Genomic DNA, 13,975 nt, shown 5'->3' on the forward strand with positions numbered 1-13,975 from the left:
GAAAAAGGTGGAAGGACAAATTTGTAGCCCACCCACAATTTAATAGCTTGCCATTCAATAACCTACCAGAAAGTTGGCTTCAACCTTTGAATGACATTACTGTTGCTGCGGTTCCACAGCCATAGACCATGACGTTATGTTGTATATAAGAAATAACATGTTTTCTTTCCCATTTACTATCACCCATCTAACCACCCGAAGACCAATAATAATAATAATAAGGAATTTCAGATGTGTAATTTTATAAAATTTATGAATTTAATCTCAATCCATTAAAACTTCCAAAAAATAAAAAAAAATAAAAAAGGGAAAAACGTAAGAGTGCCAATATTTTTATTATTATTAAAATTTAGTACCATTAATTTTGTTGTTGTAAATGTTATTTTTGGTATGGTGAGCCATCAAATTTAATTAGCAACTGGAATAAGAGGATTACTAATTTAGTTATCATCTGTCGATCAATTTGATGTCAACCTGTAAGTTTGGCTTATTTTATTATTGCAGACTTGTAGGTATATTATTAGATATCCCTTTCAAGACATACCTATAATTATACCTAAATCGTTTACTAGACTTTTCTTTTTCTATTTGTAATTAGTATTAGTATTAGTAGGAGATCCATGTAATAATCATAGACCAACCCAACTAAAAAAAGAAAAAAAAATAAATAAAAAGACAGTATTACAGCCACCAATTGTATAGTACATATTATAAAAACCAACTATCACACAAAGTATTAAAAATAAATCTAAACACTCTAAACTAATATTTTGATAATGATTTTAAGATTTATAAAAGAAATTAAATAACTAAAAAATAAATATATAACTATAATGAACAATGTAAACTATATGATAAAATAACATTTAATCTAGCTTATACTTAATAATCCTTTTATTTTCCTTAAGTCTAAATCTAATGAATGAGATGCTCATGTGCCTTTTATCTAAGTCACTCAAGCTAATGATGCAATCTAGGTTTCTTATACCAACATAGATTAAAGTAAAGATGATGTTTCTTATACTTTTAACCTAAATATTTTCATAACAAATATTACTATTAAATTAATGGTAACCAACAATAATATATGAAGATAAATAAATCATATATTAAACTCATAATATATAAAGTTCATATATAAATAAAAAGTCAAACTAAACACTTATGGAACTTAACCTGATATATTTAATCCAATTGTCATTGTAATTAAATAGAAACACAAAAGATACAAAAAATAAAAAATTAAGACTCCCTCAAAATCCAAATGCCCTTGAAAGAATGAAGAAAATTGATTCTCATTCTCCACGTTTTTAAAAAGTTTCTTTGATTATTAAAAGAACAATGAAAAAATACTAACTAGATGTAGAAGATGATAAACTGTAGGAATTCCTGCAGAGAGAATAGTAGAAACCTCCTTTGTTTAATTAATTTATACTTCTTATAGAGATTCTTTTTTTTAGAGTCATTCTCTCAGCATATAATTACTATAGTTATTTTTTTATTATCCTAAACAAAATAACCAACTTAAAAGATAACTATCAATTAATTACATTATAACTAATTAATTTTTTTTTCGTACGCCTTGATAAATTCGGCTAGGCCCGTGTTATTGGTAGTCCACGTATTTTATTTCCAAGCCTTTTACAGCCATAGTCCATTTAAAGTCAATTTATGTATTTTTGGCTCAAATTCTCTTCTTTGACTATTATTTCTTGAAATTATACAAGAAAACTAAAAGTAGGGCAAAAAGCACATATTCATATAAATTATGTATGTAAAATATATCGATAAACTACTAAAATATATTAATTATATATATATATATATATAATATAAACCTATCAATTAGGCTCCCGTATTTATTTTTTGAAAGATATCTAATAAAATATTTGATATAAAATATTCATTAAATGAATAAATTATTGATTGCATGTTGACTATCAAAAATCCAGGGAGGCAAATCCCATTGCATGTTGAAAAAGGTGGGGTAAAATATCTTCTTGTTGGCCTTTTGATAATAATCCTTGCAATTAGCAATAATTGTAAATGGTTTAACTTTTACGAGTGTAAAAAAATTAAATGTATTAAATTTATTTTATTAATTCAGCCAGAAAAAGAATTATCAATGTCAAAAGTTAAAATTTATTATACATTCTTTCCTAAAATCTAAATGTAGAATTTAGACCTTTATTAATAAAATGAAGACTAAATTATTTTATCAATTGATTCCTCAAAAAAAATTTATAAAAAATGAGTTATAACCGTTGTATTAATTTTCTAAATGGGTAACTCTTTTTACATTATATCAAACCATTTAGCAAACACGATATATATTACAGTTTCAATTTAAGCATGTTATAAATAGAAATAAACTCTCTATTATAATAAATTATAAATTTATAAAATTGTCTTAAAAAATATTTTTTTATATAGTAATTTTTATATATAAAATTTTAAAAATATATATTATACTATATATTTATCCTACTGTAATATTATTTTATTTCATCAATTTTATTTATATAATATAATAAAAAATTTATATATTATATATATAGTTTCTATTATTCACCAATACCATTAAGTATTAAATATAAAAAGAAAATTAATATCTAATTCTCTATTAAATTATAACTTTTTTATAATAAAATTCAGAATTGTTGGACACAAAGCCAATGCATGCTCTTGACATATACATAAAAGCTTCAAGAAAAGTTTCTATGTCAATAGAAATAGACATTCAGGGGAACACTGACACAGGGCAGCAGGTACTTCTTAGTTAGCTCCGATTCCCAGGGGCATCTCCGTCTTCAACACTCTGATCTCTGAGTTTTTCACTCTTCAGCTTCCATCTGGTGCAAAGACATGGGTTACAAATAAAACGGCAGAGGAAATTGCTAAAGAAACAAATCCTCTACAAAATTTTAACATCCCTAAATTTTGTTATATTAGACTAGTACAATACTATGTTTTTTGTTATTAATTTTAATCGGCTATTATTTTTATCTATAATACAAACTTTACTCTTATAATAAAAAAATATAAATATGTGTACTAATATAATTTGAGATATCTCAGGATGACAATAGTTAACCCAAGAAATAACAATCTTTCTTGCCTCGCCGCCCGGTGCTCCTTAGGAAAAAGCCTCTCCCTGTTCCCCTCTAGAAGCTAAAGAGAAAACGTGTAGCCAACATTCCTACTCAGTACTCACCTACTCCTCTGTCTTTCTCAATACCAGAAACCAGATTGTGTCTTAAAATAAATAAAGCATAAATAGGCGACCTCTTTCCTTCCTTACATTACAGTTACGTAAGAAAAAGCATAGAATTCTGGGACTCGTATCTATATATATATATTTTTTCAAGTGGGGTCCAATGGGTCTTTGAGTCCATTTGTGCCCACCACCACTTTTGACAATGTCGCTGTAGTATTAGATTTCACCAAAACTCACCTTCAAGTTCAACAACCCCTTTACCAGCAACCCTTCTCATTTTGTATGCAGTTTGTCTTGGCATTTTACAGTTCTTGCATTGCTAAAGATTACTTTTTTATTGTCTTCCATGGCTTTGAGGGCTGCTGGATCCCTCTGGTTTAGCCCAATAAGGCCTTGCTCCAATGTGGGTGGTTCAGATTTGGGGAATAGGAGATGTGGAAAGGGCTTGGATTTCAGGTGCAATTGGGATTCTGATAGATTTTCTAAGGGGGAATGGTGTTGTTTGGCTGTTTTAGCTCAGAGAGCCATTACTCCTGTTGAAGACGAGAAGCCTTGCACGCCTGAGGTGGAGTCTTCTCAAGCAATTGAGAAGGTTCAGGACACTCAGTCTAGTTCTTTTCACAAGGATTTGAACCTTCTTCCTAGTGAGTTTATTATTCAATTGCAATTTTCCTGATTAAGCTCTTGTTACCTTTAATTCGAAAGGTTATGTGATGAATTTTAATATTTTGCAATTTAGCCTGTTTTATTGTTGAATAAAACTGGAGATGTGTATCTTTGGTTGCACTATACAGTCTCCTTCAAATTAAACTCCAAAACTAATGAGCTATCGTGCAATGTAGATTTGTTTTTTCATGCTGGTTTATAATGTTTATGTTTTGCATCATAGAACTTTGCAGCTCCAGGTGGGATGAATTTTCTGCAGGGTGTTTCTAATTATTATGGCAGGGTAGCTGTTACTATGATCTTGAATGCAAACTACTAGGGAGAATAATTTATCCAAAACTTTGAAATGCCACATGAGATTCTGTTCAAATTGGAAGCTATAATGTGCATGCATTACAGAAGTTATTAATTTAATTGCTGTGCTCTCCGTGTACGGTGATAAATGTTATGATTTTGTTGTACAGTTGGACCAAGGATCCATCCCTCTGAATTGCGTATTAGTTTTATTGTCTTCTCATTAGTCATTGAGAAGTGAATAGCCTTCTCTCAAGGATCTCTTTGCCTTGTGATCTTAATTTATTAGTACTCTTTGACATCTATTAAAGATATTGGTGATATTTGTAAGCTTCAAATTGCAATGACTAATATTGGAGAAAGTTTTTGGAACTTCAACAACTGTGGTTTGCATTATGCTGTGAAATGCAGAACCTTTATCGGCAACAGATATTTCTTCTTCTCGTGATGATGGTACAAAAGTACGAGTTGCTTATCAGGTAGGTAGTTAAGCACTTTTCTTGGTCCAAATATTAATGTCTCTGTTGCTATTCTTATCTTGTATTTGGTTCCAATCTAGGGGATAGCGGGTGCATATAGTGAGGCTGCTGTACTAAAAGCATACCCTAAGTGTGAAACTGTCCCATGTGAACATTTTGAAGCTGTATTCAAGGTCCATCTGATTGTTATATACAGCTGATTTTAGTTGAACGGATGAATATAAAGCTGCCCCATTTAAATTCTAGTTCTTTACTGAGCAGGCAGTTGAACTCTGGTTAGTGGATAAAGCGGTTCTCCCAATTGAGAATTCAGTGGGTGGCAGCATCCACCGTAATTATGACTTACTTCTTCGGCATAGGCTCCATATAGTAGGAGAGGTGCAGATGGCAGTCAATCATTGCCTGTTAGGATTGCCTGGTGTGCAAAAGCAGGAGCTGAAACAAGTGTTGAGCCACCCCCAGGTCAGTCATTTTTTATATGTCGTGAACTGTTCCATTTTTTGTTTGTATGACAATGTACAAGGTATCTTCACCATAGATTTATGATCTAAATGCTTAAGCAAACTTATTATGGTAGAACTTAACTGCTTTGCGCAACAGTAAATCTATAAACTGGTACTAATCTATCCAAAGGGAGATCTAGTTGCTGTCCTGACTCTAGCCTTTTCATGTAACTCAAGACAAGATTCGCCCTGCTGTCAGAAGGACTTTTACTATCGTTATAATCACTTTAACATATGAGTTTTGGTAGGAAAATGTTATTATAAAATTACGGTAACTGCTCTTAGCTTCCTCATTTTGATCTTAAATATTTGGATCTCTGTAAAATATTCTGATTTGCAGGCGCTTTCCCACTGTGAGATGACATTGAGCGAGTTAGGTGTTGTGAGGGTTAGTACTGATGATACTGCAGGTGCTGCTCAGGTATTCTTTCAAAACCATCTAAGGCTGTTTTTTGTGAACTCTGGTCATACTTGGGGCAGTTGATATGCTGAATGCTGAAACATTTATAACAGATGGTAGCTACAGGTGGCACCAGAGATACTGGTGCCATTGCAAGCGCTCGAGCAGCAGAAATCTATGGCCTTGAAATTCTTGCGGAAAAGTTCCAGGCAATGCTTCTCCTGCAGCCTTGCTTTGATATTTATTTAAATTCTGCATGAGGGATGAATGAAACCTACCAACATCTTAGCCAAGCTGTTGAGAGGTGTAACTTGAAGCCACGCTATTTGAGTCAACTAACAATTAGTTGTAAGCTTTTCATTCAAGTGTTTTTGGATAACTAAGTGTTGTTATCGTTGGAGTTCACTGAAAAAATGTCTTGGTGGAGAATTTCAGCCTAACATTTGAATACGCCCAAGTCAAAAAGTGCTAACCCTGGTGTAACCTCAAAAAATGCTCACACCTGAGCATACTCAAAAGCTCCGAATTCTTGCATAAGTTCCTTAGGTTAGCATGGCTATTGCTCAACAAATATGTTAGTGTAGGTTTGGCTGAAACTATGATGCATGTGGCCAGGGATCAAGCATGCGTTGAATTAGTTTGTGGTTGTAAATACTTTGCATGTACAGCAATTGTATTCAATGCTAATAACCTTGTTTAGTTCTTGAATGTGAAAAAGATTTTAACATGTAGAGTTTTGCAGTATTTTTAACTTGTTTTCTCGGCTTAAACTGAACAGGATGATGACGATAACATTACCCGCTTTTTAATACTTGCACGGGAACCTGTAATTCCAGGAACTGACAGGTCCTACAAGGTATTTTTCTGTCACTAGGCCTTTTCTGTAATTGTTTATTAACCATTTGTACCCAGTCATAAACTTCTCTGTGCCCAGACAAGCATTGTTTTCACCCTTGAAGAAGGTCCTGGTATTCTATTCAAAGCATTAGCCGTGTTTGCTTTGAGGGGCATTAATTTGACAAAGGTAACTTTTTAAACTATGAGTTTGCTTTTGATATTTGACCATTTTATCAAAGGCTCTAACTATAGTTCCCATCACAATCAATTTTCAGATAGAGAGCCGGCCGCAAAAGAATCGGCCTCTAAGGGTTGTTGACGATTCTAACAAGGGTAGTGCCAGGTAAGTGATAATATTTTGGGTACGCAAGGTTGGATGTGAGCTGTCCTACCTTCTGAGGGAATACTGTCTACTGGAGTTGTTGCAGTGCAGTTGTAGGTGAATAACTTAGAAAGATTCATCTAGATGGAATTGAAAAGTAACTTGAACTATTCACCGGAAAAAAAAAAAAAAAGAAGAGAAGATGGGAAGTAGTAATAATGACAGCAAGAAAGCACGTAATGGATATAATCTTTGTGCCTACAGATGAATTCACCCTTTCACAGAACATACCTAAATTTTATGAGCCGGATAAAACTGTTTGACGAAGTGATGAGCTTTATAATCCCTGAGGACCAAAATCTGAGAGTATAGAATTCAAATTAATTTTGTTTCTGCAACTTTGTGACTGGATTATTTTGTGTGTGTATAAGATATCTATCTTGTAGTAATGGGGGGAAATATCATCTCTTGAATTTTGGAGTATAGTAAATCTGTGAGACCCTTACTGGACAAGTGATGTATATCTTATGACAGGTACTTTGACTATCTCTTTTACATCGACTTTGAAGCTTCAATGGCAGAACCCCGTGCTCAAAGTGCTTTGGGACATTTACAGGTTAGTCTTTATGATATTTCATGGCTCGTAAGATAAGATCCTGGCAATAATTTGAAGTGATAAAATAGAAGCTATATATTGCCTTTTATAGTTTGAGGATGTCTGATGTCTTTTGCATATCGACTGACTGCCTTTTTTCCGGAGGTTACTATTAGTGGCCTTATTTTCAAAACCAGAAGATAAGTGTTAGCTTAGCTTGTGCAAGCAAACCAGTTCTGGTTGGTCAAACTATTGCATAACTCAAGGGGCAAACATTTCCCTGTGTTGTGTACTCTGCTAAAATTTGCAAGGTCTTACTTTTTGTGCAGGAATTTGCAAGGTTTCTTCGTGTTCTTGGTTGCTACCCAATGGATACAGATCTTTAGCTAACTGGGCATTGAATCTGTTATCCCGGTTATTTTGGTGCAACGAAGAATTACAATTCATCCCTGGGATTATTGTATATAAGTAATATTATATGCGATTCAAGATATAAGTCAAGGTTTGCTGATGAAAGATAGCAGCTTGACAGCTTCCTTTGAACGTGATCTTCCCACTGTTTAACATTTTTCATTTCTCTTTCACAATTCCCAAATGGGATGTTATTAGGGCATGAACCTTTTAGGGATAACAAACAATTGCAGGAGGGAAAGTTTATAATGGCATGAAAATTCCTCCGCTTTTCTTTAGTAATTTATTGTTGCATGAAATTTATTCTTCCCCGACCGCTGGCAATCCATCCAACTTAATATACTGCTGCTGCCCTTCCATTTTTAAAACATTTACGAATTGAGATTGTTACAGTAATAATACACAATCGTGGATCCCTATCAAAGCATCCATGCCCACCACACCCTTTAAGAAGTATAATTTTCTAAGGCAGTGAAGAAACCCCCAACTGGCTTCAATGCATAAACTTGGCTAGTTTAAGTACTTCCAAAGAGCACGCAAGCCAACTTCTCTTATTTATCATACTCCCATGCTAATGGAACAGACAAAGGACAACTGGACGAGAGAAAGAAAAAAAAATAAAAAGAACAGGATGGATGACTGGGACAAGCAGAGAATTATAGACAAACAAAGCCATAAATAGCTACTATCACATTGATACAAACATGTTCTCATCCATAATAAAATTGTAGCAGGTTAAACAAAGTTCACAGCCATGCTAAAACAGGACTACTTTTCTTGCTTTTGATTCGAAGGAACATTAGCTTATTCATTTTATTACAGCAGAGCACATAGATGGCCAGTGTAGCCAAAATCCTCTTCTTAACTTAACTTTGCAATCACTCTTCCTTTTGAAGTTCCTTGAGAAAGTCTTCGTTGTCAACCAGGACCTGCAATTAGCCAAGAAGACCATTATGATGAGGTCATGAACAAATAAAGAACTACCACTACCACCTACAGGATGGAGTGCATTATAACAATCCTGCCAATTTCTAACCTTTGCAGATAACTCGTTTAATATCCATACTCATCGTCTCTTTCGCTTCTAATTTTTCATTTTATAAGGTCACAAGTGGAAAACAAATGAAATTACCACATCGACAATTGCCTCAGTATGTATGAAAGAGATGAGACTTACTGTTTTCCAGCCATCTGGATCCAAGAAAGAAGTAATTTTAGTGTTGAGTCCAGGAATTGGTCCAGGTTGTCGAGTTATCTTTCCGCCAAGCTCTTGTGTAACCAAGTTCACAACCTCCGCACTTTTGTAGACATCATCAGTACTAATAGCAACCTGTATGAGTACCACATTGGTAAAAAAGTTGTGAAGAAAAAAAGCGTGTACAACAAAAGCAAATCTCACAGGAATTAAAATAGGGAAAAAGGAAGATAGTCAGCTAACCTGCGCGTAGGCATTTCCCTTGGTATATTCCGTCACACCATAATTATAAGTCAACTCAAGTACAGTTGTCTCATATTCATCTGCATAGCCCATCATTGCCAAGGTGTACTACAAAATGAATTCAATAAAATGAGAACACTTGAAAACATTGCTTAACATCTCGATTGATAACTTGCATACCTACTGCCAATCTATAAATTAAATAATTAAAGCGCAAATGAAACGGGTCATCGCGCATTCACCTTGTACTCTGGCTTATCAACCTTCCTCAATAGCTTCATCCCCAAGGCCTACAGAAGCAAAACAAAGTGCAGCCAAATGAAGCCTGTAGTTGGATTACAATTAAAGGTCTTATGCTGCCATGAACATAGTTTGACCGTTAATATTCTAGTCTAATGAAAAATAATTTCTTAAGAACTGGGCTTGCAATAGTTCTAGTTATTGCTGAGATTAAGACTCATGTTTGAACTGATAAAGCTGAATGCTTTAAAACCTCCATCCACTAGCTCAAATATGGTATTAGCCACTTGGTTTAAGTGCAAATTACCTATCACCCCTAAATCCACAAAGCAAGAAAATGAAGACAGTATGCAATTTATGAGTATTGGAAGAAAGTTAAATTTGACAGGTTTATTCTCATATTGAGTTTGCAAAAGACAAAGATAATGCTGTAAATTTACACAATATTCAATTTAAACTACCTTTTCATAGAACCTGATAGAACGATCCAAGTCACCAACGCGAAGCATAACTTGGCACAGGGGCTCAGGAGTTGGCCCTCTTTGAATAAGCTCAAAGATGTAACCATCAGGATCCTTGACGAAGGCTATAACTGTGGTTCCACCTTTGACTGGACCGGGCTCCCTTGTGACAGCCCCACCCTTGGCAAGAACTTCTTCAACCAATTTGTAAACCTAGTCAATAAAATGAACAGTTGTACTTCAGCACTGAGAAAAAAACTATCTTTTCAAAATATTAAAAGTAAAATGAAACTCACATCCTGAGTTGCAATTGCAAAATGGCCAAAACCAGTTCCAATATCATATGAGGTCACTCCATAATCTGCAAATTGGTAAATAAGTTCTCAGATGGTATGTAGGTAAAGAAGTTTAAGATCTTTTTCAACTTTCTTTTAAATGGCTGAGCTGATTCACCAATAATGCCAAGTACACTACCCATCCTCAACTTTCTAACTAACTATTCAAGCTTACATCTCAAAAGTGAAAGTCTTATGTACTATGTCAGTATGAACATCTCCTCACTCCCCAGCTACAGACCTATTCTTCTCATAATTTGACCACACTCTCCATCTCTTACTCATATTTCATATCACACACATGACACTAACTTGACATGATGTGTGTGTGTGTGTGTGTGTGTGTTTTACTTCCAATTGAATGGTAGGATAAATAGTCTCAGCGATTGTTAAAAGAGTCAGGAAATGCAGAAGAGTGAAGCCAGAAAAAGTAATCGCTGATTTGGAGCTCTCCTCCTTTAAAAGTAATTATAATAGAAACATCGAAACAGTTTGGAGAGATGAATTTCAAGTAGGCTTTTAAACAAGAAAATAAATTTAATCTTTCTGCTACAAACTGCATAGATTAACACCCCATCAACTATTTTACAAAAAATTATAGTACTGAATATATAATCCATAAAAAATATATATAAAGATGAGAGTATCGTACTATAAGTAAGCTCGACAACAAAGTTGGTTTCTTCAGGACCAAAGCCAAGAAAGGCATTCGAGTATTTCTCCTCTGGAATATCTCTTTTCCTCAACAGTTTCATTCCAAAGCATTCAGTATAAAACCTACCCATTTCCAGCAAGAAAAAACATTGCTTTCAGATACTAATCGCGAGAAGAAACAATTAAAAAAAATAAAGAATCATACTTGATGGTGCGATCGAGATCGCCAACGCGATACACAGCATGAAGGAGCCTGCGCTTATCTTTCTTAGGCCATTCCAAGACGTCAGCATTAGGAGCAGTAGCCTCAGCAGCCATTTGTACTCAATTATTATCTGTTACCAGAAATTAAATAAAAATATAATAAGAACCTAAAATCTCAATTGAAAACCCTAGATGTTGAAAAGAAATAAATTAAAAAACCCTAAGTTTTGAGACTTACCAGAAGAGAGTGCGTACTGTGCAGTGTGAACTGTGAACTGTGAAATGGGAAGCAAAGACTGCAACAAATGTACAATCTGAATCTAAATATATATGCCACCGCCTCGACCGATACAATTACATGTCCTTTTGTTTGAGGTGATTCTAACGTCACTGTCTGTTACCTTTGTCATTTGAATGTGGAAGGAATACTATAACTGTATTGGTCTGTGTTAAGAGGAATGTAATTGTAGCTGTTAATAATAGCTTTTTCTTTGGATTATGTTGCTGTTTGGCAGACTGTTTGACCTTCTGTTAGTCTGTCTGCAAGTCAAACCCTTTTATACTGTTGTTGTTAGCATATTATGAATTTTTTTTCCTTTTTTTAAGAAAAGAAATTGCCTTTTAAAAATATACAGGATGTGAATAAAAAGCAGTGTCATTATATTTTAGGCCAAGAAATACTAATAATAATAATAATAATAAAAATGCAGGATTAATAATGGCATACAAAATATAAACTCTAAAATTGTCCATTACTGTATTATTATCTATTTCCTGGAGCAATTATTTGGTAGTAAAAACGTTGTGGATATTAGCCACACACTTGGAAGATTCCTTCCTTCTGGGAAGGTGTGTACCTTAACCTAACCCTATAAAAATATTTATCACGTGCGAAAAAACTTTAAAAAAGGAAAATAGTGGAGAACTTTTCTCGACTCCTGTGGATTTCAGTCTTCAGTCTTCCTTCGGCCGGCCTTACCTGTATCTGGTGGCTATGGACTCACAATATCCTTCTCATAAAAAATGGTCGGCCCATTAGAGGGACTTCATTCTTGAAACCTTTAACCCTTTTTATGCCGGCCCAGTAAGCTCGATCGCCTCCATGTTGGTACTGCTGCTACTCTCTCATCACCGAAATTCTCTCTCTTCCTATAGACATAATTTAAATAGATATTTAATAGTTAAATATTTTAAATTTTTATTTAGTCTTATTATATATTTAAAAAATTTCTAATAATATTTACATATTTTATGCAATACACATAAATATATTAAATTATAAAATATTAAAAAATAAATTTAAATATCTATCAGATTATATTAAAAATTATAATCTAAATTGATTAAATGATCAGAATTATTATCAAATATATATATGTCATTTGATAAGCTTATTTTTTAGACAAAATCAATTATTTATTATACAGTATTTTTTATATATAATTTAGAGTTTATAATACTAAATAAAGAGATTGAATAATTACGCTCTCACTATAATAAAAAGGATTTTGTTATATTAGATTTTAAAAATTTATGCCATGATTAATTTCTGTAAAAATAAACTAATTAAAAAAAAAAAATAGAAGGAAGCTTAACCGCATAAATGTACTTGTCACGTAGTCTGTGAATGCGAGTCATTAGTTCAAGACAAAACTCAATTTGGATTAGAAAGCTATTAACGAATCCGCCAGAGCAAGAAAAAGGTCTAAAAAATAAAAGGTTAAAGGGAACGGAAAGACTTTGTGACGACTGTATGCACTGTTCAAAAATCATGGTCCCTCCGGATCTCATTATTTTTAACAAACTCTGACCCTTTCCAACCCCAAGAGGCAGAGAGTTTTTTGTTATTTTATTTTCCTATTTCATTTCGAAACGATGCACTCCGCTATAAAAATAATAACTCCGATGAGCCATTGCTTTTTTTTTTTTTTTTTTTTTTTCTTTTAATTTCCCTGAAAAATTGTTGTAGGAATTAATTTTAATAATTAATTATTTATTTGGAAAATTCTGTTTATAATATATTTTTATTTATAAAAAGCTATAAAATATATATAATATAAATAATTATTTCCTTACATGTTGATGGTTTAAATTAATGAACAAACTCTAAATACGTGTACAAAGAATTGCATTTGCATCTCATGTTTGGAGAGAAAATAACAAATTATATTAATAGAAAAGGAAAAGATGCAATATTGTTTTGTAAGCATGAAAGGACGAGGAATATTTATTTTTATTTTGAGACGATACCGATAGATTCTTTGGACATTTGAGTGGGGTGGCCTTACTTTTGCCTTTTGTGCTACGCGAGCCACTTAACGAAGAAGGACCGCACGCACACTCATTTTTAATTAATCAATAAATTTAAGTGATAATCGTAAATTGACTAATGGCCGTGGTTGGTATCCCTGCCTTCGATTTCTGTGAATGCCATGACTTTCTAGTATTTGCATTTTACGGTGTGATTTTGTAGTGGCCTAAGATTCTTACAATGAACCTTTCTCTGTCAGCATCAGAAAGCCAACACAGCAGTCTTTGTAGTTTCAACAAAGGTACACAAAAAATGGTTGAATAATCCCCACTCACATCCTTTAATATATACCAATTTGTCACCGTAAATAAACTGATATTACACTTTGCTGAATATAAAAATGAAAGATTTTTCCTGACCACCTGAATCGAGAAAGTTCTTAGGCCTAATAAATTAAATCACAATCTACCAGGAAGGTCCGCACCTTGATGTTCTTGTTCTTTGGCATTATTCTGATTCAATTACAACTGCTATTTGTTGGTCCACATGAATCGCTTATTTTACCCTTCACAAACGGCTCCTCCACATACAGACAATGAAAGGCCTAAAACACTTGATTCATTACAGCCATTACCTCTAATATCTATTATATATATATACATAGTTTA

The 13,975-nt window shown here is 33.4% G+C and overlaps 2 protein-coding genes across 2 annotated transcripts; one reads left to right on the plus strand and one right to left on the minus strand.

The window, feature by feature from the left end:
* Positions 1–3,032: 3,032 nt before the first annotated feature.
* On the plus strand, positions 3,033–8,006 carry LOC8284188 (arogenate dehydratase/prephenate dehydratase 1, chloroplastic). Its single transcript, XM_002518425.4, has 11 exons — positions 3,033–3,861; positions 4,589–4,656; positions 4,737–4,829; positions 4,918–5,118; positions 5,500–5,580; positions 5,673–5,768; positions 6,338–6,415; positions 6,494–6,583; positions 6,672–6,739; positions 7,253–7,334; positions 7,643–8,006. The coding sequence occupies exons 1-11, from the start codon at positions 3,564–3,566 to the stop codon at positions 7,697–7,699; spliced, it is 1,212 nt and encodes a 403-aa protein (XP_002518471.1). The 5' UTR covers positions 3,033–3,563; the 3' UTR covers positions 7,700–8,006.
* Positions 8,007–8,380: 374 nt separating this feature from the next.
* Positions 8,381–11,452, minus strand: LOC8284187 (lactoylglutathione lyase GLX1). The gene is made up of 9 exons (XM_015718787.3): positions 11,295–11,452; positions 11,058–11,187; positions 10,851–10,975; positions 10,160–10,224; positions 9,864–10,076; positions 9,405–9,452; positions 9,163–9,270; positions 8,902–9,054; positions 8,381–8,653 (listed from the first exon to the last, which is right to left on the minus strand). The coding sequence occupies exons 2-9, from the start codon at positions 11,168–11,170 to the stop codon at positions 8,603–8,605; spliced, it is 876 nt and encodes a 291-aa protein (XP_015574273.1). The 5' UTR covers positions 11,171–11,187; positions 11,295–11,452; the 3' UTR covers positions 8,381–8,602.
* Positions 11,453–13,975: the final 2,523 nt, after the last annotated feature.

Source organism: Ricinus communis, chromosome 5 (genome assembly GCF_019578655.1).
Source record: "Ricinus communis isolate WT05 ecotype wild-type chromosome 5, ASM1957865v1, whole genome shotgun sequence".
Classification (NCBI taxonomy): domain Eukaryota; kingdom Viridiplantae; phylum Streptophyta; class Magnoliopsida; order Malpighiales; family Euphorbiaceae; genus Ricinus; species Ricinus communis.